The 27,500-nt window shown below is 48.8% G+C and overlaps 1 protein-coding gene across 1 annotated transcript in view; it reads left to right on the top strand.

The window, feature by feature from the left end:
• The window catches only part of hspa12b (heat shock protein 12B), a gene marked incomplete at its 5' end in the record, with an annotated part of 110,798 nt that overhangs the window by 5,693 nt on the left and 77,605 nt on the right, over positions 1–27,500 (top strand). The window contains 4 exons of the mRNA XM_084315978.1: positions 2,104–2,228; positions 2,590–2,776; positions 3,255–3,359; positions 4,682–4,798. Coding sequence (XP_084172104.1) covers positions 2,104–2,228; positions 2,590–2,776; positions 3,255–3,359; positions 4,682–4,798 — 534 coding nt within the window. The remainder of the gene's footprint in view (positions 1–2,103; positions 2,229–2,589; positions 2,777–3,254; positions 3,360–4,681; positions 4,799–27,500) is intronic.

Below are 27,500 nucleotides of genomic sequence, written 5' to 3'. Positions count from 1 at the left end.
CAGCTCTCTGAGTTATTACTGTTTTTTAATCACACCTACACACCGGTTTAGAGTTCACTTCAAAGTATGAATGTAGTCCTGGACCACAGACTGTGGTGTAGCTAAACATGCTGATTATCTCACATGGTTGCAGAATTTAAAGGAATCAGTTTTCCTTTACCTATAGTTTAGTGTGTGAGCACTGAACAGCGATCTGAACATTAAAGGACAAGTTAGTGACGGTTATTTAAAGAAAAGTACGGGGGAAGGTCTGAAGGTCAGAACACAGGGTTTTAGGAAAAGGATGTTTTTTTTGTATTTCACGGTCACTTTGTTTGAGAGGAGTGGAGAGGAGAGAATAGAGGTGAAGGAGAGGAAATGAGAGAGGGGAGGAGAGGTTGACAACGATGGAGGAAAAGGGAGGAGAGGAGAGATGTGGACAGAGATATAGGAGAGGAGAGGAGGGGAGGAGAGGAAAGGAGTGAAGTGGACAAAGATGGAGGAGAGGAGAGAAGATGAGAGGGGGATGAGAGGTGGAGCAAAGGGGGGGAGAGGATAGCCAGAGAAGTGGACAGAGATATAGGAGAGGAGGGGAGAGAAGTAGACATATATATAGGAGAGGAGAAAAGTGGACAGAGATATAGGTGAGGAAATAAGAGAAGTGGACAGAGATATAGGAGAGGAGAGAGGTGGAGATGAGAGGACTCTGAGATGGGTGGATAGGAGAGGAGAGGACAGCAGAGGAAAGGAGAGAAGAGGAGATGAGAGGAGAGAGGTGGGGAGGAGAGGAGAGAGGATGAAAGAAGAAGAGAGGAGATAAGTGGAGAGGAGATAAGTGGAGAGGAGAGAGGTGAAGAGGAGAGGAGAGGAGATAAGTGGAGAGGAGAGAGGTGGAGAGGAGAGGAGTGGAGAGGAAAGGAGGAAGGAGGAGAGGAGAGGAGAGGAGAAATGTGAAGAGGAGAGGAAAGGAGAGAAGAGGAGAGGAGAAAGGAGTAGAGGAGAAAGGTGAAGAGGAGAGGAAAGGAGAGAATAGGAGAGGAGTGGAGAGGAAAGAAGAGGAGAGGAGAGAGGTGGAGAGGAGAGGAGAGGAGAGGAGAAAGGTGGAGAGAGAAGAGGTGCAGAGGAGAGGAGATGATAAGAGAACATGTTTCACAATGTTGTTTCAGAAGCCTTTCCACCCCCACATCCCAAGAAACATTCCTGGAAAACACTGGTTCAACTACTGGTTCCAAGGGCATTCAGCTAATTCTACCTTGTATATTCATAGAAGCTATAGTAATTTTTTAATCATTCAAGGATTCCTACATAATTACATAACATAACGTTTGGTTTTCCAAGGCTGCCAAATGACAAGCTTTCTATTTATCAAAAGGACAGAACGGGGAACATTCAAAATATCTTTGATATACAGTGGTATACATTATACAATGTAAATGTTCCATTTGATAATCACACAACAAAAAGCTTCCAACAGCTATTCTGTCCTCTTCACTCAAACCTATCCTTTTCGTTTGTTTATTTGTAAAAAGAAAAATCGAAAAATTATTTGTTTATGTTTATTTATTTGTATTTGTAAACATTCAAAATAAAATAATTCATTAATTTATTCATTCACTCGCAGGACAACGTTTCTGAACTGTTCCCAGTATAGACGTTTTAACTGCAAGGGAAGAGGATAGTGTGCAAGGATCTCTTTGTCTCCTAAATGTTAGTTCACATTGCTAATTATTTATCGTATACATCTGTCACCTCATGATGTGCTGCTGAGGAACCTAGACCTTAACATAAGAGAGAGAGAGATGGACACAGATAAAGATACAGAGAAGAGAGACAGATGGACACAGTGATCCAGTTCATCAACATGGATTATTCATGGTTATGTATGCATGGACACACACACATACACACACACACACACACACACACACACACACACACACACACACACACACACACACACACACACACACACACACACACACACACACACACACACACACACACACACACACACACACACACACACACACACACACACACACACACACACAACGTCACACACACACACACACAACCTTAATGTGAACTATTCCACCTTATCCTCACCTTATCTCTCTCTCCTAGAAGGTGGAGCTCAGACCCAAGATGGCCTGCCCATTCGCGGTTGTCGTGGCGATAGATTTTGGAACAACCTCCAGTGGCTATGCCTTCAGCTTCTCACAGGACCCTGAAGCCATACACATGATGAAGTATGATGCGCACGTGTGTGTGTGTGTGTGTGTGTGTGTGTGTGTGTGTGTGTGTGTGTGTGTGTGTGTGTGTGTGTGTGTGTGTGTGTGTGTGTGTGTGTGTGTGTGTGTGTGTGTGTGTGGTGTTCCCCTCATTTCAAATGTATCTATTTTTAATATTATGAGCAATGTGAGGCTGAATAAATGTTCTCTCTTCTCTTCTCTTCTCTTCTCTTCTCTTCTCTTCTCTTCTCTTCTCTTCTCTTCTCTTCTCTTCTCTTCTCTTCTCTTCTCTTCTCTTCTCTTCTCTTCTCTTCTCTTCTATTCTACTGCTTCCTTTTTTTGCCTTTTGATTGATAGCACTGTCCTTCATTCCCTGCAGGCGCTGGGAGGGCGGGGACCCTGGTGTGGCCAATCAGAAAAGCCCCACATGTCTGTTGTTGACTCCTGAGCTGCGGTTCCACAGTTTTGGGTTTGCGGCCCGTGACAGTTACCATGACCTGGACCCAGAGGAGGCCCGGCACTGGCTCTACTTTGACAAGTTCAAGATGAAGATCCACAGCACTAGTGTAAGACCTGATTGATTGATTGATTGATTGATTGATTGATTGATTGATTGATTGCTTGCTTGCTTGCTTGATTGATTGATTGATTGATTGATTAATTGATTGATTGATTGATTGATTGATTGATTGATAGACAGACAGACAGACAGACAGACAGACAGACAGACAGACAGACAGACAGACAGACAGACAGACAGACAGACAGACAGACAGACAGACAGACAGACAGACAGACAGACAGACAGACAGACAGACAGACAGACAGACAGACAGACAGACAGACAGACAGACAGATAGATAGATAGATAGATAGATAGATAGATAGATAGATAGATAGATAGATAGATAGATAGATAGATAGATAGATAGATAGATAGATAGATAGATAGATAGATAGATAGATAGATAGATAGATAGATAGATAGATAGATAGATAGATAGAACAGTAGAAAGATCCTAGTTGTGTCTTTGTTTGCTGCAGGACCTCAGCATGGAGACGGAGCTGGAGTCGGTGAGCGGTCGGAGACTCAGGGCCATTGAGGTGTTTGCCCACGCCCTGCGCTTCTTCAGGGAACATGCCCTCAAGGTATGACATCACAATCTTTTAAAGGGAGAATTCGCATTACAAATATCATTATGTCTATACTTTCACACCTGTAGTTCGTTTGCTTTGTTCTGATCCAGGGACTAATATGATACAATGTTGTACTTGCCCCTTGGTTCGGTTTGCGTTCACACGGCTGTGTTAACAGCGGACCAAAACGTTTCTAAACCACCCTCTCTAGGCGGTCTCGGTCCGCTTGTTTTGTTCCGCACCCGAGTGTGATTGCGGTGTTCACATATGCCCAAAACGAACCGATCTTGGGGGGGAAACGCTCCAGGTTTCGAAACATCAGCTCCAAACGAGCTATGTGTGAAAGCACCCTTAGTGTTTTGTAGCAGAGGTGGTTGTTTATTGTTTGTTTGGGAAGTAGGGGCATTTCAGCAGCATTGTTCCATCACTACTTGTGTGTTGATACTACAGTAAAAGCCATAGTCTTCATCACTGTGTTTATACTAAAGGTCACAGTCTTCATCAGTGTTGATACTAAAGGTCACAGTCTTCATCAGTGTTGATACTAAAGGTCACAGTCTTCATCAGTGTTGATACTAAAGGTCACAGTCTTCATCAGTGTTGATACTAAAGGTCACAGTCTTCATCAGTGTTGATACTAAAGGTCACAGTCTTCATCAGTGTTTATACTAAAGGTCACAGTCTTCATCAGTGTTGATACTAAAGGTCACAGTCTTCATCAGTGTTGATACTAAAGGTCACAGTCTTCATCAGTGTTGATACTAAAGGTCACAGTCTTCATCAGTGTTTATACTAAAGGTCACAGTCTTCATCAGTGTTGATACTAAAGGTCACAGTCTTCATCAATGTGTTTATACTAAAGGTCACAGTCTTCATCAGTGTTGATACTAAAGGTCACAGTCTTCATCAGTGTTGATACTAAAGGTCACAGTCTTCATCAGTGTTGATACTAAAGGTCACAGTCTTCATCAGTGTTGATACTAAAGGTCACAGTCTTCATCAGTGTTGATACTAAAAGCCACAGTCTTCATCACTGTGTTGATAATAAAAGTATTTTATGTTGTTATCTATTAGGAAGTGAAGGACTACAGTCTTCATCAATGTGTTGATACTAAATGTCAGTCTTCATCACCGCGTTGATAATAAAAGCCCCAGTCTTCATCACTGTGTTGATACTAAAAGCCACAGTTTTCATCACTGTGTTGATAGTAAATGTCAGCCTTCATCACTGTGTTGATACTAAAAGCCACAGTCTTCATCACTGTGTTGATAGTAAATGTCAGTCTTCATCACTGTGTTGATAATACGAGTATTGTTATGTTGTTGTCTGTTAGGAGGTGAAGGATCAATCTTCATCTGTGTTAGAAGGAGAGGATATCAGATGGGTGATCACCGTCCCTGCCGTCTGGAGACAACCTGCCAAACAGTTCATGAGAGAGGCTGCCTATCTGGTAGGTCACACATGTTTCCAATGGTTTATTTATATATGTTTATTTGTTTATGTGTATGATACTTTCGGGGCCAACAACGTATATATACGTTATTGGGTGCCAACGGTTAAGGGCCAAAAATGTATATATATGTTTTTGGATCGTTTTCCTTTTTTTTTTTTTTTTTATATCCTATTCAATGTCAGGGACCTGTATGTTGCCGTTAACTGTATTTTTATTTTATTATTAATATATAATCTTTTTTTGAATTCTTTTTTATTCCTGTTGGGGCCTCTTGGACCAGATCGACATTGTAAATAAGAAACCTGTTCTTAATGTTTTATCTGACTAAATAAAGGTAATATATATATAGATGTCAGTTATTGCATTAACAAACATTGCAACATGAAATAAACGTAGGTCTTTTTGGAACGTTGTTGTTGTCACTTTGAAACAATCTACTGTATGTCCACAGAAATACTAACAATCAAGACATAGAGACCTTTCCACTACGTACATGTAGCTCAACAGTCAGGTTGATACAAACAACAGTTGTTTGTAGACAACGCTGATCACTGAAACGAGACACACATCCAGTCTGTTTACAGAAGTTGGTTTACAACGTATAACGTATGACATATGTAACTGAGGGGTACAATTCCCTGACTGTATTGATAAGTATGGTATCATTAAACCACTACCGCTTTATGTACTTTAATTACTGGCCATACAGTACACGATATCTAAGTATGATGAACACTTTCCCACATATGAAATCAGGTCCACACAAAGGTATAAGTCAAATATTTAATATATAGCAAAGGGTACATATAATAGTTACTTATTACATTTATGATTTGAATTGAATGCTCTTGTAAGGCAAATGAGTACTCGTATGCAAATCAACACTGAATGTCCAATCTCTGGTTACACAGGAAGCAAGTATACAACCTGGCTCCTAGGGGATTATAGCGATGGTCACTTAATGATTATAGCTGGATAATATACTGAAGGGGTCCCGCCGGTTGTAAGCCAGTAGGGGGGGTAGGAGAGCCGTCGGCTGTATCCCGTCTGGTCAACGATTTCTAGGGAGAGTCCAGGTACAGAACACAGTGCCCGTAGAACCTTGATCCGCAGATGAATACACTTGGGCTCTCTTGTAGACGATAGCTGTAGCTGTCGCTGTCGGTCCACAACGAAGAAGAAGCGAGGCGACCTCAGTCTGGTCTGAGCGCCGTCTCACCTTGGCTCCTCTCGGGGTAAATCCAACACTCACCGGTGTTGGCGATTATCCGCTCCACAAATCAAAGCACCAAAGCAAATAGATATTCCATGCCGTATAGGGCTCAGCAGTCGTCAGGGTAGGTAATCCAATGTGCAGGTCCACTCGTCCTCGCCCAGAACTCCTCGGATGAAAGCACCACGCGTGGTCTGCCCAACCTGGTTAAGACTCTAGATAACGCGAGGAAACGATGGGGGTGCTGCTCACTTTAGAACTCTAACCGAACGATGCACCATACATAATAGACTATTATTACTTAATAGAAATACGGTGCCAAACTCTGGCAATTCAGCTATTAATTCGCACGAGGTCTCACTGCTATTCTAAGGCCAAACAGGCCGTACTACACCGCACGCGGTATCGTGGGGTGAGGCTTCACGTCTTGTTACTTAGTTGGGTAGAAGGGTAAAGGACTAAGAGGAATTCTACATTTCTTGCGCCATATTTATATGCACAGTGGACAAGTAGTGCCGCTCTGCTTTCGGTAGCCGTATTCCTGCGCGGAGCTGAGGCTAGTAAAGGCATGTCTCGTCGGTACCTTTGAACTTGAACGCCAGGGGCTTGTCCCTGGCGCCTGGTCCTTTTGTCCAATAAGAGAATGAACTATTATGGGCTGTAGTAGAATAAAGGGATATTCAGTGTATATGTACAAGGAATATACAAGGGATATCAAACGATATACAAATACTATTAAATATATATCCATAAATAAATATATATATTCGGTTTAATCTGATCCTTCACAACAGCCGCCCCCTAATTAGTCCCACCTAATTAGCTGAGCAGAGACAGATTAACCGCACTGTCCACTACTCAATGTCCGCTGTAAGGGTCAGTCAACTCACAAAGTCATAGGGTCATGGTCGTCATCAATAGTATCAGGGAGCCTTGGCAGTTCTATTAGCCTCGCCACGGGTCGGGTGTAAGTCCGTCCTTGGACGAGCACTTCGGCTGCTCGGACCTTTCCATCGGCACCGGTGATCACTTTGCTTACGCGGCCAGCCGGCCACATAGCTCTGGGTAGTGACTGGTCGATGATCATGACGACTGTTCCTTCTGTCAAATTGTCTCTCTCTTTCACCCACTTCTGGCGGGTCTGTAGAGACGGTAGGTAGTGGAGTAGGAAGCTGTTCCAAAACGTATCAGCCAGTACTTGACTGTACCTCCACATTCTTCGGCCGTTCGCTTCTTCAGGCCTGTACATTGTCTGTGGTAGCGCGGGGTCCAGCCGCCCCATCAAGAGGGTGTTGGGGGTGACTGGGTCGACATCTGCTACATCACTTGAGACGTAACCGAGGGGCTTTGAGTTCAATACTCCCTCGATCTCCGTGAGGACTGTCATTAGGACTTCTTCCGCCACAGTCTGGGCCCCAAGCACGGCGTACAGGGCTGTCTTTATGGAACGTACTTCTCGTTCCCAGGTTCCACCGAAGTGAGGTGCGTTCGGGGGATTAAACTGGAAGTCAATCTGGGATGGAGCGAGGTGGGTCTTAAGTTCTGGGCCCATAGCTTGGAAGTTCTCTCTCAGCTCTCTTTCTCCGCCTTTGAAGTTTGTCCCGTGATCAGACAACAATGTAGACGGTTTTCCTTTCCGTGATGTGAATCTTCGGAAGGCCATAAGGAATGAGTCTGTGCTCATGGTTGGAAGGAGTTCGATATGTATCGCTCTGGTGGTCATGCATTTGAATACAATACCCCACCGCTTCTCGATTCCTCTTCCTCTCTTTATATACAGCGGGCCAAAACAGTCCATACCGGTGGAGTGGAAGGGCTTGTCGCCGAGTCGGAGGCGACAGGGAGGTAGGTCAGCCATCCGGGGTATACTGGGCTGCGCGCGCCACTTACGGCAGTCTAGACAGGTTCGCTGGAAGCGCCGCACTGCTTCTCTCCCTTGCAGTATCCAATAACGACTTCTGATCTCCGCGAAGACTCTCTCTGCCCCTGCGTGGTGCACATCCTCGTCGTATTTCTTTATGATCAGCTCTGTGACCTTGTGTCGGCTGTTCAAGACTATCGGGTACTTAACGTCATCCGGTAGGTCTGGGGCTCTCCGCAGACGACCACCCACTCTGATGAGATTATGGGCGTCGCTCTCAAATAGCATTGTGAGGCTGAACAACAGGACCAATTGACTATACATGTGCTTAAAGGGGAACTATCTTATAAATGGCTTTTTTCAGTGTTTACCATTGTTTCTTAGCTATGTGGACTTATATTAATAGGATATATGTCTCTAATTCTCATATTGGCGAATTCTTCCAATTCTCCTCTCACAATATTCACCCTCACTGAACTGAGTCATCTGAAAATGTGCATATCTGTGATGTCAGAGATTTCTCAGCTGCATAATAATGTGGCAGTTGATGTGGCAGTTGGCACCAGGCCACACAGTGGTTGGAGCCCAGCCTCAAAACGGCTTAAGATCTTGATGTAGAAAAATGCGGTTTTTAGTACTTGATTAGAAATACAAAACAATGCATTTTTTTTGAAAAAAACCTAGGTGTTCCATAGACTCACAGGAATTGTGTAAAAGTGCCCAAATAGTGAAAGAAATAGTAAAATAGTTCCCCTTTAACATTTTTTAAATAAACATTATTTTTTTAAATGGCTAAAAGTGATTTTGTAATTTTGCAACCGTGGGTCTCACAGGGTACTTTTAACCCTGTGAGGCCCAAATAAAAAAGACATTAGCAACTTCAGAGGCCAGAGGGTGAGACCTATAAACACATGAAGGGTGCCGTGACTGAAAAAAAAGTTGAGAAACGCTGGTATATGGTGTGGCTCTTTGTGGTACCACAGTAATTTTTTTGTGGCTCTTAGTCTCTGACTGGTTGGCCACCCCTGCTGTAGAGGTTGGGATGGGTGAGGTCATCCAGGGACATTCCCCGGGTGATGACGTCAGCTGGGTTGTGTTTGGTGTCCACATACCGCCAGCTGGTTACTTCTGTTAACTCTTGAATCTCTGTGACTCTGACTCCCACGAAGACCTTGTATCTGCACGAATCAGACCGGATCCATGTGAGTACGGTCGTGGAGTCTGACCACAAGATTGTTCTTTGCACCGGAATGGTGAGTTCACGTTGGATTAACGTGGCGAGCTGCGCTCCTGCTAGGGCTGCGCAGAGCTCTAGGCGCGGGATAGATTGTTGCTTGCGTGGGGCTATTCTTGAGCGAGCCAGGATGAAAGCAGTATGTATTTCTCCTCCCTCCTCTTGGGGACGCAAGTAAGCCACCGAACCGTAGGCTACTTCGGAGGCGTCGCTGAATACGTGCAGGTCGATCTTGCATGTCTCTGGCCTCACTGTGGGTGGGAAGTAGCTGCGGCGTATATTAACACCGGGGAGTGAGCGGAGTTCCGTCTCCCACTCTCTCCATGTGGATGCAAGGTGTTCGGGTATGGGATCGTCCCAGCCCTGGTCTTTGTCCCATAGCGCTCTTACAATCATCTTTGCCCTGGTGGTGTAAGGTAGAATACATCCCAACGGGTCATATTGTCTGGCGAGTGTCCTGTATACACTCCGTCTGGTGGTCGGTATTGCCGTCGACCTTCCCTGCTCCTTGATCAGGGGTTTGTGTCTATAATGGAGCGAGTCTGTTTTGAAGCGCCAGACTAGTCCTAGTGTCATTTCTTGGGCTTCTCCTGGGATGGTCGCCATCCAAGTATCGCTGCTCGCGGCCTTGTCCTCGGGGGAGAGGCGGCGCAGTACTTGCGGGTCGCTGCTGGCCCACTGCCTGAGATCAAAGCCGCCTTTGATCAGGGAGGCGCGGAGCTTGAGTAGGAGAGCCTCGGCTTCTTCTGGCGTCGAGACGCTTTGTAAACAGTTGTCCACGTAGAAACTATTTGTCACACTTTGTTGGACCTCTTCATCTGCTGCTGGGTCCTCTGCGACGGGTAATACTGGGGGGTCGCTGCTGGCCCGCTGCCGGAGATCAAAGCCGTCTTTGATCAGGGAGGCGCGGAGCAGCGCACGACGTCGCCAGTCAGTTTTCTTTATGTGTCCCGCTGTGATTAATTTGGTAATCTCAGCGCGGTACACAGCTTCTTGAGCGGGGTCTTTGGCTAGGCGCCGCTCTGTGTTCAATAGATACCGCTCCGTCGCCTCTTTTGTAGCACGAAAGGTGGGCATTCCCTCTCGCCTCAGGAGTGGAGTTGCATATCTCATCACTCCGTTGACGTTGACTCTCTTTGTCCCGTGCTTGAGGAGGGCTATAGCGTAGATATCTTCCTTAGAACGAATGTCTTTCTTTTCGTTCTTAAAGGGCATTGTCTCTAGTGTCCATAGCCTCTCGACATGCTGCAGGAGTGTGGTGTCTCCTTCTGTCGCTCTGGAGTGGAGGCAGCTAGTGGCTGCTGTTCGGTTAAGAGACTTGGCGAGGGGGCCTTGTAACGTCCATCCTAGGCGGGTCTCGACTGCTGCAGGACAACCTCTGGGTCCTGTATGGACCCGGTCTATCGGGACTATGAGGTCTGCATGGTCGGAGCCTATCAGCAGGGTCGGGGTGGCGCCGTCTATGAGCGGGATAGGAAGTTGACGCAGGTGCACATATTTCTCCATCAGCTTGGCGATGGGGTAGGTGTACTGCGATAGTCCTATTTCTTGGCTGGTGAAAGCATTAGTAATCCTGTACCGTCTCTCTGGCTGCCCGCTTGCTGCGATAGTGAAGGAGACATTCTCGCCCTTTATCGTCTTTAGATCTCGTCTTATTGTCCGAATAGTCATGTGGTTCTCGCTCCCCCGTAGCCCCAGCTGGGCCGCAGCGGACGCGAGGAGAAGGGTCTTCTCTGACCCGTCATCAAGGACGGCGTAAGTGTCCATGATCTTGTCTTGGTAACTCAGTGTTACACGGACCACCTTTAAGAGCACCTGGGCGCCGCTGCTGCTAGCGGGGTCAATGTACATAACACTTGCCTTTGTGCTGTTGGATGGTGCAGGCTTTCTTTTGTTACTGTCGTGTAGGACATCCAGATGGGCTCCGTCACACCGACTACACCTCTTTTTTAGGCGGCACTCGGCTGCCATGTGACTGCGCGCACATCGGTAACAGCGCCTGTTGGACTTTATCCAGTGACTTACTTCTTCAGCGGTCATCTTCTTGAACTGGTCACATTGTGACAACCAGTGTTCCTTCTCGCAGTACGGGCACACCATCTTCCACTTCTCTTTCGTCGAGGGGGTACTGTGGTTCTTGCTGCTCGGTACTGATTCTGATTGGTGCATGACAGTCACCGATCTTCGGCCATCGTTTACTCTCCTAGGTCCCTCTCTGGAGCTGGGTGTGCTCCGCACAAACGTATCCAGCCGTAGGCTGCTGACTTCTCTCGCCAGGAAGTCGGCTAAATCTAGGAGGGATGGCTCGGGACCGTTAGGATCACGGTGGTCTCTTTGCCGCCTGAAGCGCTCCTGTCGGGCGGGCGGCAGCTTCTCTAAAATCCTCTCGACGTTCGAGTTTGCGTATAGTTCGTGCATACCCTTTTCTCGTTGCGCCCCCAGCATCCCTACCAGGGATTGTACTTTTATAGACAGGTCGTCTAGTGAGCGATTGTCTGTTGCTGGGGGTAGGCGGTCAATATGCCTTATCTCCTGTATTACGTAATCCCATATACGTCCATATCTCTGGTCCAGCGCTGCTAGAGCCGCGGTGTATGGGGTCGTAGAGGTGGCATAGGCCAGCGCTATGTTGTGCGCTCGGGGCACTTTCAGGTGCTTCAATAATATTGCATACTTGTGGCGTTCATCAGCGACATCCACCATCATTGTCTCTAAGCACATCCGGAGCTCCGTGTACTGTGCTCGATTCTCATGGGTGAAGTCTGGAAACGTCGGTGTGCCAATGTATGACGCCATGGATGGCTGGCACATCGGTGAGCGTTGGAAGAGAGGCCTCCTGGGCGAGTCTCTTCTTACGCCTCTCGGTGGGCTGGTACTGGCGGGGTACCATGGCCCGCTGGTCCAGGTGCTATTCCTCGGGACTGGTCGTGAAAAAAAAAAAAAAAACAATAAAAAAAATCTAACCCTAACTAACCGTACTGTCATGCACTTGTCCTAATAAACTAACCTACACTGTAGCACTCAACACTTTGATGAACATTGTTGCTCAGCTGATAGAGTTGTGCCCTTCCTGATGGCTTGTCGTACAGAACTTGTAAGTCGCTTTGGATAAAAGCGTCAGCTAAATGACTAAATGTAAATGTAAATGTAAATGTCGTGCGTCATGCTCACCCGTGAGTCGAGTCGGGGGTCTGTAGCGCAGAGCCGCGGGGGTATAGCCTGGGCTGTACTGGACCTCCTGGTCCTGTGGAGTAATGTGCTGCTGTCGGGCTTGACTCTCCTCTTCTCCCTCTTCTTCTTCTGCTAGGTCACCTAGATCCTGTAGTCGTCTATTTAGCCTCTCCGCGGTGTCCGCTGTTCCTTCCTTGTAGCTGGGTCTCACTTGGACCGGTCGGGGAAGGAGTTCGGAGGGGGGTGTAGACTCTCTCTGGTGGTCGAGTTCAAGGTCGCCTAATCGGTTAGGGGAGGGTGCCCTTGACGTGTGTCTTGACGAGGCTCTGGAACCCCTTGTGGAGGGAGGGGGTGTTGCCCTGGTGATCAGCTGCTCCATTAGCTGCGCTTGTAGTCTGTCGCGCTCGGCTTGTAGTCTGTCGCGCTCGCCCTGTAGTCTGTCGCGCTCGGCTTCGCGCTGGATGAGAGCGATGTTGCGCTCTGCTTCTCTTTGGGCACCGTCAGCGGCGCGCTGGGTGTCGGACCGGTCTCTTGCCATATTCTCTTCCGTCTGAAGGCGTCTCATCTCCAGGCGTATGTGCTCTTCTTCGCTCCGTTGCTGTGTTTGGAGTCGATCGCGTTCACCCTGAAGTCGATCGCGTTCACCCTGGAGTCGATCGCGTTCGGTAGAGGCTGTCAGGCTGACGAGGAACGCCTGTGACAGCATCCTCTCCGCCTCGCTGGGGGAAGACGCTTGTAGAGGTGAGCCGCTCCTGGCTGTACTCGTTGGGGAGTCCTGGAGCTCTATCTCCTCGGCGCTCTCCTCATCTTGTTCCGTGCAGAGTTCCACCTCTGGAGGGTTGTCTTCCTCCCGGAGCTCTGGGGGGACTACTTCTTCGGTATTGGCGGGGGGTAAAGTCGTGTCAGTTCCCTCCTGGTCCCCACCGTGAGCTTGGTCAGTTACATTAGAACCCACTAGGGCCTCTGTGGTCGGGGTATCCTGGTTGATAGGGTCGGACATAATTTTACTTTCTACTTTTACTGCGTTTACTGTTTGTAGAAGGCTAGGTAGTTTACTGACGGCGTAATCCTCTAAGTACTGAGGTGGCTGTCGTCTACGTTGCGGGCGTTCTACTTTAGGAGGACCGTTTCGTGGAGTGTTCATCATAGGCCATTTCAATATTAATACCACTATATTAATATTACACTAATTACCCTCCGGCTCGAAGGACCAATTGTAACTGAGGGGTACAATTCCCTGACTGTATTGATAAGTATGGTATCATTAAACCACTACCGCTTTATGTACTTTAATTACTGGCCATACAGTACACGATATCTAAGTATGATGAACACTTTCCCACATATGAAATCAGGTCCACACAAAGGTATAAGTCAAATATTTAATATATAGCAAAGGGTACATATAATAGTTACTTATTACATTTATGATTTGAATTGAATGCTCTTGTAAGGCAAATGAGTACTCGTATGCAAATCAACACTGAATGTCCAATCTCTGGTTACACAGGAAGCAAGTATACAACCTGGCTCCTAGGGGATTATAGCGATGGTCACTTAATGATTATAGCTGGATAATATACTGAAGGGGTCCCGCCGGTTGTAAGCCAGTAGGGGGGGTAGGAGAGCCGTCGGCTGTATCCCGTCTGGTCAACGATTTCTAGGGAGAGTCCAGGTACAGAACACAGTGCCCGTAGAACCTTGATCCGCAGATGAATACACTTGGGCTCTCTTTTAGACGATAGCTGTAGCTGTCGCTGTCGGTCCACAACGAAGAAGAAGCGAGGCGACCTCAGTCTGGTCTGAGCGCCGTCTCACCTTGGCTCCTCTCGGGGTAAATCCAACACTCACCGGTGTTGGCGATTATCCGCTCCACAAATCAAAGCACCAAAGCAAATAGATATTCCATGCCGTATAGGGCTCAGCAGTCGTCGGGGTAGGTAATCCAATGTGCAGGTCCACTCGTCCTCGCCCAGAACTCCTCGGATGAAAGCACCATGCGTGGTCTGCCCAACCTGGTTAAGACTCTAGATAACGCGAGGAAACGATGGGGGTGCTGCTCACTTTAGAACTCTAACCGAACGATGCACCATACATAATAGACTATTATTACTTAATAGAAATACGGTGCCAAACTCTGGCAATTCAGCTATTAATTCGCACGAGGTCTCACTGCTATTCTAAGGCCAAACAGGCCGCACTACACCGCACGCGGTATCGTGGGGTGAGGCTTCACGTCTTGTTACTTAGTTGGGTAGAAGGGTAAAGGACTAAGAGGAATTCTACATTTCTTGCGCCATATTTATATGCACAGTGGACAAGTAGTGCCGCTCTGCTTTCGGTAGCCGTATTCCTGCGCGGAGCTGAGGCTAGTAAAGGCAGGTCTCGTCGGTACCTTTGAACTTGAACGCCAGGGGCTTGTCCCTGGCGCCTGGTCCTTTTGTCCAATAAGAGAATGAACTATTATGGGCTGTAGTAGAATAAAGAGATATTCAGTGTATATGTACAAGGAATATACAAGGGATATCAAACGATATACAAATACTATTAAATATATATCCATAAATAAATATATATATTCGGTTTAATCTGATCCTTCACAACAACATATATATATCACACCGGTTAGGTGTGGTCTTATGTATACTGCATGTATACTGCACCTGTGTATACTGCATTTACTTACTCATAGTATATATTTAGTGTATTTAGTATATTAGTATATTTAATATATTTAGTGTTTATTGCAACCATATTTATTGTAATGTATAATATACATCTGTAGTTCTCTCATTTGACACAGAATGGTTGATTTGGTCAAAGAGGACAATGTTATGATTGAAACATTTATTTTAGAGCTTCTACTTGAGCACCAACCGTTGGTTTCAGGCACGTGCACACATAGAGGCCAAGGGGTGCCTGAGCACCTGCCTTTTTGAGCCTCATCAAAAAAGTGCCTTTTTTGAAAAAAAAATTTTTTTTTTTTTTTTTTTTTTTTTACCATTACGCATATAGACTGCCCTTCCAACTGAAAAATGTCAGGATAGAATCTAAATATTAGGTAAAGAGAGAGAGATGCCCCATATTCCATTGCAGTTTGCACAGCCTCCTCACCGTGCCTCTCCGCGGACCTATATATTTTATGCATAGCGTGGGTGGTGATGATGATGATGATAGAAACCGCTGTTGAATGCTGGTATTACACTCATTGAGGGACACGAAGAAGTCAAGTCCGATGGGATTTGGGAATCTCAAATACAAATCGGGATTGGAATAAAAAATGCATTTATATTAAACAATACAGAATATACAGCACTTCTTGGGGTCTGTAGGGTATGCACTTATTCCCTCCCCCCTGAACATTTATGGAGATGTATGGGCCTTTTAAGTCAGTGATAAAAGTGTCTTTCAAGGATAAGTGAGCTCCTGCACTGATTATTATAGTTCAATATTCAATATTTGATCACCAAAACCCCCCAAAAAGCATAAAAAGGGGGCCCCCGCCCGAAAAGGGCCCTTAAAATCGTGCTCGCGCGCTATGCGCGCTCGTTAATATATACACAGAAGTGTAGTGCCCTTTTCAGCCTTTGAGCACCTGCCCCTCTAAAGTCCTGTGCACGTCCCTGGTTGGTTTATGCCACAGGGTCCTTAGTTACCACGACAACCACCCAGCCTGGCACATATTCACAGTCTTTTGGCAGAGATTGTTATTAAATTTAAATATCTTTAAAACTCACATTTCACCTCAATACAAAACATTTCTCACCATAAAATTATTTTCTCTGAATATGTTTGTTTTGTAGCAAGCCGTTTAGTTGTTGCCGCCATCTTTAGTGTTGACAGATTTCCCTGGACTACCACAGTGATTGTAAGGTTATGAATATAACCAAGTTCTATGAATACTGGTGACGCTCAGCGTCATCTGCACTAACCTCACTTCGTGCACATGCACTGAATAAAAATCCACAATGTACCTTTACATACCAACATTCGTCTGGCCACACCCCTATCCGCTACCTTCATAAGCAGGTGTGTGGTCACCTACTTGCCTCCTTCCCAATCTTTCACCACAAGGCGAGATCAAAGGCCGCAGTGGCGTCCCGACGCTGAGCGTCACCAGTATTCATAGAACTTGGTTATATTCATAACCTTACGTTCTATATCATACTGGCTGCCGCTCAGCGTCATCTGCACTACAGGAGCTGAGTGGGAGCCTGAAGCTCGACAAATGTACCCCACTGAGGCCCCCCACAACCAACAGAACCGGGGAGGACCGAGCCCCCCCGACCCTCCCTAATGGAGGATACCCCCCCTATTGGAGGATGGGAGGGAGACGGATCCGACCGTGCGAAGAGAAACTCGAGCAACTCAACGCACAGGGTGAGCAGACCGTGGCTTGACCCCACGACTACGCACACGCACAACCCGCATGCCACCAGGGAACGAACGGAAGGAACAAACCTCGTTATCGCCCCCAAAATCACGTGGTCGAGAGCAAACTCAACCCCGTGGCAAGGCCGTAGCAGCAGAGCGCGAAGGAAGACCCAGACCCACTGAAGGGACTGGATCCCCCGGAAAAAGGGGGCCCGGTGAGGTCAATGACGCCACAGCATCAAGACCTCACCAGGCGGTCACTTAGTGACACTGCCCCCCACATCGCCAGCGTATTCGGACAGGGCCCCTCCAAGAGCGGGCCCTTCCCCCCACTAGTACGCCGCCTGGCACACTGACCCTGGCAAACTCAGGCAGTCAGCATGGTCGTAACTTGAAGCACTCAAAAGGCTACACTACAGCGGAAGCAGGCAGCGCACCGGGGAGACGACCCCAGAGGGGGTCGATCCCTTAAACCAGGCAGCAGGCGTTTGACCCGAGCCTGGAGCACTGCGGACGAGACAGGCGCCAAAGGGGTCAACTGAAAACAGCACCCTGGCGGAAGGGGCGTATGCTGGCATTGTTGCACACCATGACAAAGCCTCCACCAAAAAACCCCGACCCAGAGGGGCCGAGGCAGAGAAAGCTGACACGATTGGCAGGCGTCATGAACGTGCAGGGGCACACTCAACCGGGTAATCCGGGAGTTGACTCTGCTCCAACACACCAGGGAATCAACCACCCTCTTGGTACCACATGCGGTGGTTGTTCCTATAACCCCTCAAGAAAAAACTCCAAAACACACCTGCGGGTATACACTGGCTACACCGCAGTACAAGTGTTTCAGTTTTCAAAAAAGGGTTATTCCAGGCCTACGGGTCGACGAAACACAACTTCGGACCGGGCCCGGTGGCTCGGGAAGCACACAGGGCTACCAGAGGAGGTCCATAAGACCACCCCAACAGCCCCCTCTTCGCCATGCGTGAGAGAAGAGTGAAGAGAATGGAGAACCAGCCCCTTCATGATAGCGCAGGGTACAACATGTACCCAACAAAGGGTCTCCATAACGCCCAACCCTGTGACACCCGGGCCGACCTGGCATTTTTCCCCCCGAAAAAAGCACAAGTCCCTCAGGGTACCAGAACAGCAGATCTGCGTCCCCGGCGGACAACGGATTAACTGACCTGGACCAGCGTGACCAGAACCAGTCCCGTGCCCTAACCACGCCGACATCCCCACTCCAAGAGAGGGGGTAGGTACGCGTGTCGATCTAAAACATGAAAAGAGGGCGCCACCCAGACGGTCCCATTCGTACCGCGCTCAGTGGCCCACCCCAAGGGCGTGAGACCCATCTACCTATGTTTTGATCTATTCCGTTAACATCCCCCAGATATGAACGAGAATCCGTCGAGACCTAGTAACAGGCACTCGGAGGAGAAAACCTCCATCCCAGTTGCCCTATAAAAACGCTGTTTTAATAACGAGCAACCAAGCCTCATGTGTGATTCTTATCAGAAACACCCCGAGCCAGCACTATGTACGCGTCGAGACCCAAACACATCAATGGATAGTCTAACCAGACACCAGACATTGGTCCTTCAAGTCGCCTGGGAGAACGACAAGGAGTTGTCGTGCTTCATATTCTTTATTATTATTTTTATTATTATTAAAAAGAAAGAAACACCAGGGGCGGTCAGGTGGCGTAACGGAGATTGCGTTCGTCACCAAACCCCGGAGCGGCTAGATTCGCCTGTTCGAATCCAGCTCACAGCTCCGGGGTTGTCACCAGCTTGGCTGGCCGTTCACAATAATACAATTGGCAGTATTAGAGGGTGGGAGAAGCTGGCGGGGTGGGTCCGGGTCGTTGTAAACAGCGACTCCTACAGTTCGGTCGGGGCGCCTGCTAAGCGCGGATAGGACTTGAGTGGGATAGTGAGATCCTTCCACACGCTACGCCCTCTCAATGAGAATCCGCGCTGCCAGGTGAAAAGAAGCGGTTGATTGGCTGGACGTGTGTCGGAGGAAGCACGTGATAGCCTCCACTCTCCCAGACCGACTGTGGGGGGTAAGTGCGCAGCGACCAGGAAGGGGATTGGGAATTGGCATAACGACTAACATTGGAATGCGAGAAAATCGGAGGAAAATGGAGGGGGAAAGAGATCAAAAAAAAAAGAAAAAAAAAAAAAGAAAGAAACACCGACTGACATGAATCCCACGTGACGCGGCGAGGGTAACATTTTTTTACATTCTTACATCCCGCCACCCTCACCACAGAGAGGAGACGGGAATCCTCAGAGAGACTTCCCACGTGAGCCACAGATTGAAAAGTCACGGTAACATTGAGCCATGTGACCAACAGACTCAAGTTACGCGTATATCGAGCGTAGCAGAACAGTAATTTCCTACACTCTGCCCCGACAACTTGACAATGACAGACCCTACATACGGGTCTGAAAAAACTCACGGAAGCCGTCGTCCAATAGAAACATGCCTAGTGACGTTTTCTATGACGGGGGGAAACCCATGACTCAACCGCCCGTGATAGGTGCGGAGTCAGGGAAACCCTCCCCCCCCCCCCCCCATGCCAAGCTGCCTAACAGCTTGGCCGGACCGAATGAAAAGAGAGTCCAAAAAAAACCCGACCAAGCAGAAGAGGGAAGGAGGGGTTTATCCGGTACCCCCTCGCAAGCCCAACCCTTGAATACGACAACAACAAATAGCCATATGATACCTTAAGTAGCCAGTATGCTAATGAACAGCGCAAAGCTAATTCAATGCGCGCTAGCCACAGACAAGTCTGTGAACAGGGTTTATAACAAGGCCAAAGTTATGTATGTGTGAACCCGACACCCGTGTTTATGTTGCAAGACACAGAAAATCTGATAGAGAGAGAGAGTGGCCTGAACCGCGGTACCTTTACACACACAAGCATTACTGCAGACCAACACAACAGTGTTGCGGCTCAATATCACTGTTTAAGCAACAGAGCACACAACTAACCTCTACCTTTATGTGAAGACCTAACCTTCAGGTCGAGGCAGAAAAAACCTTTTTCAACCGAGTGTAAGCTGCAGGCCTTGCTTAAGCTCTAACATGAAATGTAGCGACCAACAAGACTTAAAGTCTAGCCCTTCTATCAAACCCACACTAGCGAAAGGTTCACACATCGTATCCCCATCATATGTTAGTGAATAAACACACAGTTTGTAACAAAAAATACAGTCCCTCCCAGGAGGGACTTTTTATTTCTCTTAACAAAATCATATGTTTGGGCCGGGAAGGGAACAGGGGGGACCACAGAGGGAAAAAAGTTACTTTCAGCGACGCCTGCCACGAGCCGCTCGGGACTTGCCACCCCGGGGAGCCCCGGAGGGACGGTAAAGGATAGGAGGCTGGTCACGACGATCCCTACCGTCACCTCCGAGCGTAGATGGGCCGGCTGCAGTGGCGAAGGCGCCCTCTTTCCTCCTGGCCTTCTTTGCCGAAGGTCCAGCAGTGGCGGTGGTAGCAGCGGCGGCTACGGCGGCGGAACCCCGACCACGAGCCTTCCGTCTGACTCCACCGGCGACATCGGGTGGGGGGAAATGAGGCTGGAGCACGGAACGCTCCTCCTGCATCTCCCTGCAGGTTGAGGTCATCAACTGCAGTGCCGACCCGAAAAGTCCAGCATCGGAGAGGGGTGCCGTCAGAAGTGGAGTCCTCTTCCTTTCTGACACACGCGCCTGCTCCAGCCAAAGGTGGCGCTGGACTAGAGTGGCCAGGGCGCGTACTTTCCCAGCGGCGATGGCCTGCGGCTGGATCAGATGCAGGATGGCTCCTGCCAACTGGGCGAGCTGATCATGTTGCAAATCGGTCAGCTCCGTACCGCCCGTCAGTATCCCGGGCATGAATCTCGCCAGCTGCGCGATGTTAGAAGTGGCAGCCAGAGATTGAGTCGCGGAGATAAATGACTGGTCACTCCAGTAAGCCAACCGCCTCGCCGATTTCCCTTGGGGAACCGGCTTCCGTAACGGCTCCCACACCACCTCAGGACAAAGGAGAGCTGCCATCGGCCTATCAAGCCGAGGCACCCCCTCCTTCATGCCGTCTACCAAACCCACCACCCTCGTGATTCGCACGTAGGCGGGGGTGAGGCCCATGATGTGGGAGACCACCTGTCCCTGACGGACGTAGGCCTCCATCGAGGGGAAAAATGGACAGACAATGCCCATCTCTCTCACAGGACGGCGTTGCCATAGATAGACCTATGAGATCATCAGGAACAGGAACAGGCAGTGGCTGCGGCAGCGGCACGCCGTTTGCGACTGCCGCCGCCGCCATGAGCTCGGGGAACAAAGCATGCAGTTCCCCCTGCATACTTTCCCCCACCGAGCTCGCGTCCCTCACATGCAGCAGACTACTGGTTACAGAGCCACATTCTGATGTGGCTGATAGCAGGGCATCCCGCCGCCGAGTCGGAGGTTCTAACCCAACATCCGTGTACGAGGAATCCCAAGGAGACCTATCACCCCCCTCCAGTGTTACCTGGATGGGCGGCGGACATGTCTCCACCGGGGCGTCAAACAAGAACCCGTCCGCTTCTACCATGTAGTCCTCTGTTTCCATTGGCCATGGAGAATCAGACGCATCCTCATCCGGCTCCAGCAACTCACCAAAACCAGGCCGTTCGCGTCTACAAGCCACCATCTTATGACGGGAGCGAGCCGACGCAAAAAGTTTGCGTCTCAAATCCTCCGCCACCAGAGGAGCCGGCCGCCCAACAGCGGACGACTCTCCGGCGGCAAAGGAACCAGAGCCGGAACCAGGCCATCGCACAGGAGACGGCGCTGGTGCACCAGCTCCTTGGAGAGGCAAACTACCTATCGGACGCCTACCGGGCGCGGCTGCCGACCACGAAAGAGGCCTCAACCCCGCTCCAAGACGCACGACAGAGGAGGCAATGGAGAACCGCTGGTGAAGGGTAATGTTGCTAGCGCGACCCTCCGAGGTAAACATTATGACTTAGCTTTTTTCTTTTTAAAGTTATTAGAGAAAGAAAAAATTTAAACACGTAACTCAACTTTCTTCAGCTAAAACAACCTCGTCAAGTGATGTATACAACAGGCACTTCCTTGTGGTGAAAGTGAAGAAGGAGGCGAGTAGGTGACCACACACCTGCTTATGAAGGTAGCGGATAGGGGTGTGGCCAGATGAATGTTGGTATGTAAAGGTACATTGTGGATTTTTATTCAGTGCATGTGCACGAAGTGAGGTTAGTGCAGATGACGCTGAGCGGCAGCCAGTATGATATAGAACTGTCTCTTAGTCATATAGACTACATTAACGATGGCAGTTACAACAGGTGTGTGTTCAGACCTTAACCCTTTCACTACCACACTACAGAAGGTTAACCCTTTCACTAACTGTCTGTAGTGTGGTAGTGAAAGGGTTCTATTTCATTATGGCTTCTGCTCAGCATCATTCTGCACGCACTTCACTTCGTGCACGAGCACTGAATAAAAATTCCACAATGTACCTTTACATCCCAACATTCGTCTGGCCACACCCCTATCCGCTTACCTTCATAAGCAGGTGTGTGGTCACCTACTCGCCTCCTTCTTCACTTTCACCACAAGGAAGTGCCTTCGGTAGATCCCCACTTGACGAGGTTGTTAGTAGAAGAAAGTTGGAAAACAAAAGAACGGAAAGATACGTTGACATCATATCTTTATTTTCTCTCTCACTATTTTCGAGAAAATACGGCGATATTGTCTTCGTCACTGGAGTGTCTGGAAGATGATGATCATTCTGACCTTCAACGGCTTTTTCGTATTAGGAGCTCACGCCGCTGACATGCTCCCCAACTACAGTCCTCCTTGCTGCGGCTGGATGGGTTTGGCCCTCCGGCCATACAGCTGGACTGTGGGAAGCACCGACTGTTGTGAGAAAGCGGTTGCTTCCAGGGTGGGGTAAGTACTGTTTTGCTTGCGAGCTCTGGTTGTTGTTGATGCTGTGGGGGTTAGCTGACAATTTTACGAAACGCCGACTCCAGACTGGGGTCCTCTGCTCGGCTTCTTAAACGGCGGTCGGAGGATCTTGGTCTGACGCCCATGATGGTCAATCTAGTGGGCCGCGACCAGGACCTGGTGAACCCAGGATTCTCTGGACGAGCGGATGCTTCTCTGTCCCGTGCAGGCCCCATCTTTCACATAAAAGTGAAAGTACACCCTAACGAGGAAATGTGGGCATAGGATCTTCTTTATCGGGAGTTCCATGCTCAAAGTCGGCTGAAGCCCGAAATGGGAATTGTGCTGGCTCCGCTGTATGTCTGGTAAATCACCGTTGAAAAGTGTGTTTGACATTCTTTTTCTCTTCCCTCTTAGGATGGGGAGGGACTTGGACAGCGGCCTGTCTGAAGTGTGGCTTGTTATGTCGTTGTGTACAGTTCAGGTGATAGCTGCTTAGCTGGCGTGCTAGTTTGTGGCCTACTGTGTTAGCCAGTCAGCTGTTAGCTGCGGCGCTAGCTCACTGTGTTTACCAGGCTAGTAAACGTTAGCTTGTTGCTATCAGTCGGATGGCTGTTAGCTTAATGCTACACTGTTGAAACGATACTGTGACTATAACATGCCTTAAAACACTCTGACTACGACGTCATCTTTGACAGAGGATGTTAGTCGACCCTACACCCGGTTGCCAGTGCCAGCGAGGACTTCGTCAACATGGAGAACGGCGGCTGGGTGGCGTTGCGGACATACCCTCGTCACCGGCGCAGGAGGTGCTGGGTTCAACTCGGTGTCCCGTTAACCAGTGTTGTGGTTCTTTCGGCCTGCGTTCTGGGTGAAGGTAGGAGTCCCGACCGGACTTTAAACACTTCTTCTTTTCTTCCCTTCTAAATGTTTTGTAATAACGATGTTTCCAAAACATGTGTTGCTGCAATACATTGAGGATACGACGCGTGTTGTGTGTGAATTGTCTTGTCACTGGTATAGCTTCTCTCTGTAGTGAATCTGCGTTGTTTTTTACGTGTGTAAAAATGAACTGGTTTGGTTGTGATGAGAACATGTGTGTTCATGTAACGTTGTACTTGTACCGTGGGTGAACTCACAACTAAGAGGGTTATTTAAACCTGTAAAGCTATGCTTAGTGACATGTGATTGAGGAATGAATCTTTTTCTCAGCCTGTGATGACAATGAACAGTATGTTCACACATTAACAGAGGTGCCTGTTCGCCTTGGTCGTATCAAGGGTAAGATAAAAGGGGTGACCCCCCGGTTCCCTGGGGCTTCCCCCCCTCCTCTCAGACATGTTTGGTTACAATATATTGTGTCACTGTGTTTGTGGGGATACGATGTAACCCTCAGCTTAATTGCTGGGGTTGTGCTTTCTGCTTGAGAAACAATTTATTCCTAGAGAAAAGGTTGTTGGTCACTTATCATATGTGCTTAGCAAGGCCTGTGGCCAATACATAATCGAGGACTTCTGTCTTCTCTCGTTATGAAAAACGGTGTTCCTCTGTAGCAAGAGTGTACTTTTGCCATTTTTTGTTGTGATGAAGGGTTGTGTGTGTCTTGTGATCTACAACTGGGTTAGGTTTGGCCCACAGAAGCACATGTGTAAGTCTGGACCGGGGCTCTTAAAGGGGCCCTCTCTGTTCTGTGTTTTTTCCTTAGTAAAACTCAGGTAGCAGGTTAGCGCATGAGCTATGTGAGGCTGTTAGATGCTTCATGTAGCAGGCTATGACTGTGTCATGCTCTATTTGTCATTACATCGTATCATGGGTGAGGGGTCGTAAAGGGGTGAACTGGTAATCCTTTCCTCCCCTTTTTCTGTTGGTCAGGGGTTAAAACCACCTGTCCTTCAAGGTTCCTGTCACGTTGCTGTTCGGCACGTTACAGGGTAAGGGGGGGGGGGGGAGTTTCCTGGTCCCACGCCCTGGAAGATTGGGCGTGTGCACCGCGGAAATTCCCCCGCCATAGAGTACGTCACTGAGCGCGTCTCTAGTGGTAAGACTTCCGTGGGTTGTTCAGGTCCATGTTATGGATCTGTTTCCTCCTCACGAAGCTCCTCCTCAGAGAGAAGTGCCTTCTGTGAGTTCGGACTCTCCTTCCCAGTGAGGGAGCCTCCTCAGAGTTCAGAGCCTCCTCCTCAGATTGTCAAGGTGAGTAGAACTTCAAAAAAGGAGTTCTGCTCTATTGTGTGTGTCTTCGATTCAATTCGATTATTGAGTGTGTATTGGTTCAGTGCCTCCTCCTCGGAGAGCCCTAACCCAAGTGTTACATAGCTCAATGTTGCAATATATTCTTTTCAATCTGTACAGCTCGCGTGTAATGTAAAAAGAATTTACCCTCAGCTGCATCACGTGGGATTCATGTCAGTCTGTGTTTCTTTCTTTTTTAAATAAAAAGAGGAAGGAACATAAAGCACGGTGGCTCCGTGTCGTTCTCCCAGACGACTTGCTAGACTATCCATTGATGTGTTTGGGTCTCGACGCGTACATAGTACTGGCTCGGTGTGTTTCTGTTAAAGAATCACGCAGGGGCTAAGTGCGCCTTGGTTGCTTGTTAAAACAGCGTTTTTATAGGGCAACTGGGATGGAGTTTTGTCTCTTCCGAGCGCCAGGTTACTAGGTTGTCTCGATGAATTCTCGTTCATATCTGGGGGATGTTAACGGAATAGATCAGAACATAGGTAGAGGGGTCTCACGCCCTTGGGGTGGGCCACTGAGCACGGTACAAATGGGACCGTCTGGGTGGCGCCCTCTTTTCATGTTTTAGATCGACACGCATACCTACCCCCTCTTCTGGAGTGGGCATGTCGGCGTGGTTAGGGCACGGGACTGGTTCTGGTCACGCTGGTCCAGGTCAGTTAACCCGTTGTCCGCCGGGGATGTGGATCTGCTGTTCTGGTACCCTGAGGGATTTGTGCTTTTTTCGGGGGGAAAAATGCCGGGTCGGCCCGGGTGTCACAGGGTTAGGCATTATGGAGACCCTTTGTTGAGTACATGTTGTACTCTGCTCTATCGTAATGGCTTACGGCCATACCAACCTGAACACGCTCGATCTCGTCCGATCGGAAGCTAAGCAGGTTCGGTCCTGGTTAGTACTTGGATGGGAGACCGCCTGGGAATACCAAGTGCAGTGAGCTTAGGGCTGGTTCTCCATTCTTTTCGCTCCTCTCTCACGCGTGGCGAAGAGGGGGCTGTTGGGGTGGTCTTTTGGACCTCCTCTGGTAACCCTGTGTGCTTCCCGAGCCGCCGGGCCCGGTCCGAAGTAATGTTTCGTTGATACCGTAGGCCTGGGATAACCCTTTTTTGGAAACTGAAACACTTGTACTGCGGTATAGCTGGTGTATACCCGCAGGTGTGTTTTGGAGTTTTTTCTTGAGGGGTTATAGGAACAACCACCGTCTGTGTACCGAGAGGGTGGTTGATTCCCTGGTGTGTTGGAGCAGAGTCAACTCCCGGGTTACCCGGTTGAGTGTGCCCCTGCACGTTCATGACGTCTGCCAATCGTGTCAGCCTTCTCTGCCTCCACCCCTCTGGGTGGGGTTTTTTAAATGGAGGCTTTGTCATGGTGCTCAACAACGCCAGCATACGCCCCTTCCGCCGGGGGGGGCTGTTTTCAGTTGACTCCTTTGGCGCCTGTCTCGTCCGCAGTGCTCCAGGCTCAGGTCTACAGCCTGCTGCCTGGTTTCCCCGGTGCGCTGCCTGCTTCCGTTGGTTAAACTTTTTTGAGTGCTTTACGGCCATGCTGACTGCCTGTTCTGCAGGGTCAGTGTGCCAGGCAGTGTACTATTGGGGGGTAAGGGCCCGCTCTTGGAGGGGCTCTATCCGAATACGCTGGCGATGTGGGGGGCGTTGTCACTAAGTGACCGCCTGGTGGGGTCTTGATGCCTGGCGTCATTGACCTCTCCGGGCCCCCCTTTTTCCAGGGGATCCAGTCCCTTCAGTGGGTCTGGGTCTTCCTTCGAGCTCCGCTGCTACGGCCTTGCCACGGGGTTGGGTTTGCTCTTGACCCCGTGATTTTGGGGGCAGTAACGAGGGTTGTTCCTTCCGTTCGTTCCCTGGTGGCATGCGGGTTGTGCGTGTGCGTAGTCGTGGGGTCAAGCCACGGTCTGCTCACCCTGTGCGTTGAGTTGCTTGAGTTCCTCTTCGCACGGTCGGATCCGTCTCCTTCCCGTAAGCCTCCAATAGGGAGGGTATCCTCCATTAGGGAGGGTCGGGGGGCTCGGTCCTCCCCGGTCTGATGGTTGTGGGGGGCCTCAGCGGGGTACATTTGTCGAGCTTTGGCTCCCGCTCAGCTCCTCTTGTGCAGAATGATGCTGAGCGGAAGCCATAATGAAATAGAACGTAAGGTTATGTATATAACCAAGTTCTATGAATTATGGTGACGCTCAGCATCAGGACGCCGCTGCGGCCCTTGATCTCGCCTTTTGGTGAAAGTTTGGGAAGGAGACGAGTAGGTGACCACACACCTGCTTATGAAGGTAAGCGGATAGGGGTGTGGCCAGACGAATGTTGGGATGTAAAGGTACATTGTGGAATTTTTATTCAGTGCTCGTGCACGAAGTGAAGTGCGTGCAGAATGATGCTGAGCGTCACCATAATTCATAGAACTTGGTTATATACATAACCTTACGTTAACCCTTTGTCATGTGGCAGTTGAAAGGGTTAGCCTTCTGTATTGTCGCAGTGAAAGGTTAGCCTTCTGTAGTGTGGTAGTGAAAGGGTTAAAACTAGGGCTGTCAATTAAAGCTTTAACTTTGGAGATTAATTTAAATTATTTAAAGCATTAAAATGTATTAATCTGGGGCGGCCGGGTAGTGCAGCAGACTAAGCGTCTGTCTACCACCACAGAGACAGTGGGATCG

This window comes from Notolepis coatsorum (assembly GCF_963971535.1).
Source record: "Notolepis coatsorum genome assembly, chromosome: 1".
NCBI classification, from domain to species: domain Eukaryota; kingdom Metazoa; phylum Chordata; class Actinopteri; order Aulopiformes; family Paralepididae; genus Notolepis; species Notolepis coatsorum.
The sequence above is the reverse complement of the archived record's forward strand: the minus strand, read 5'-3'. Positions and strand labels throughout refer to the sequence as shown.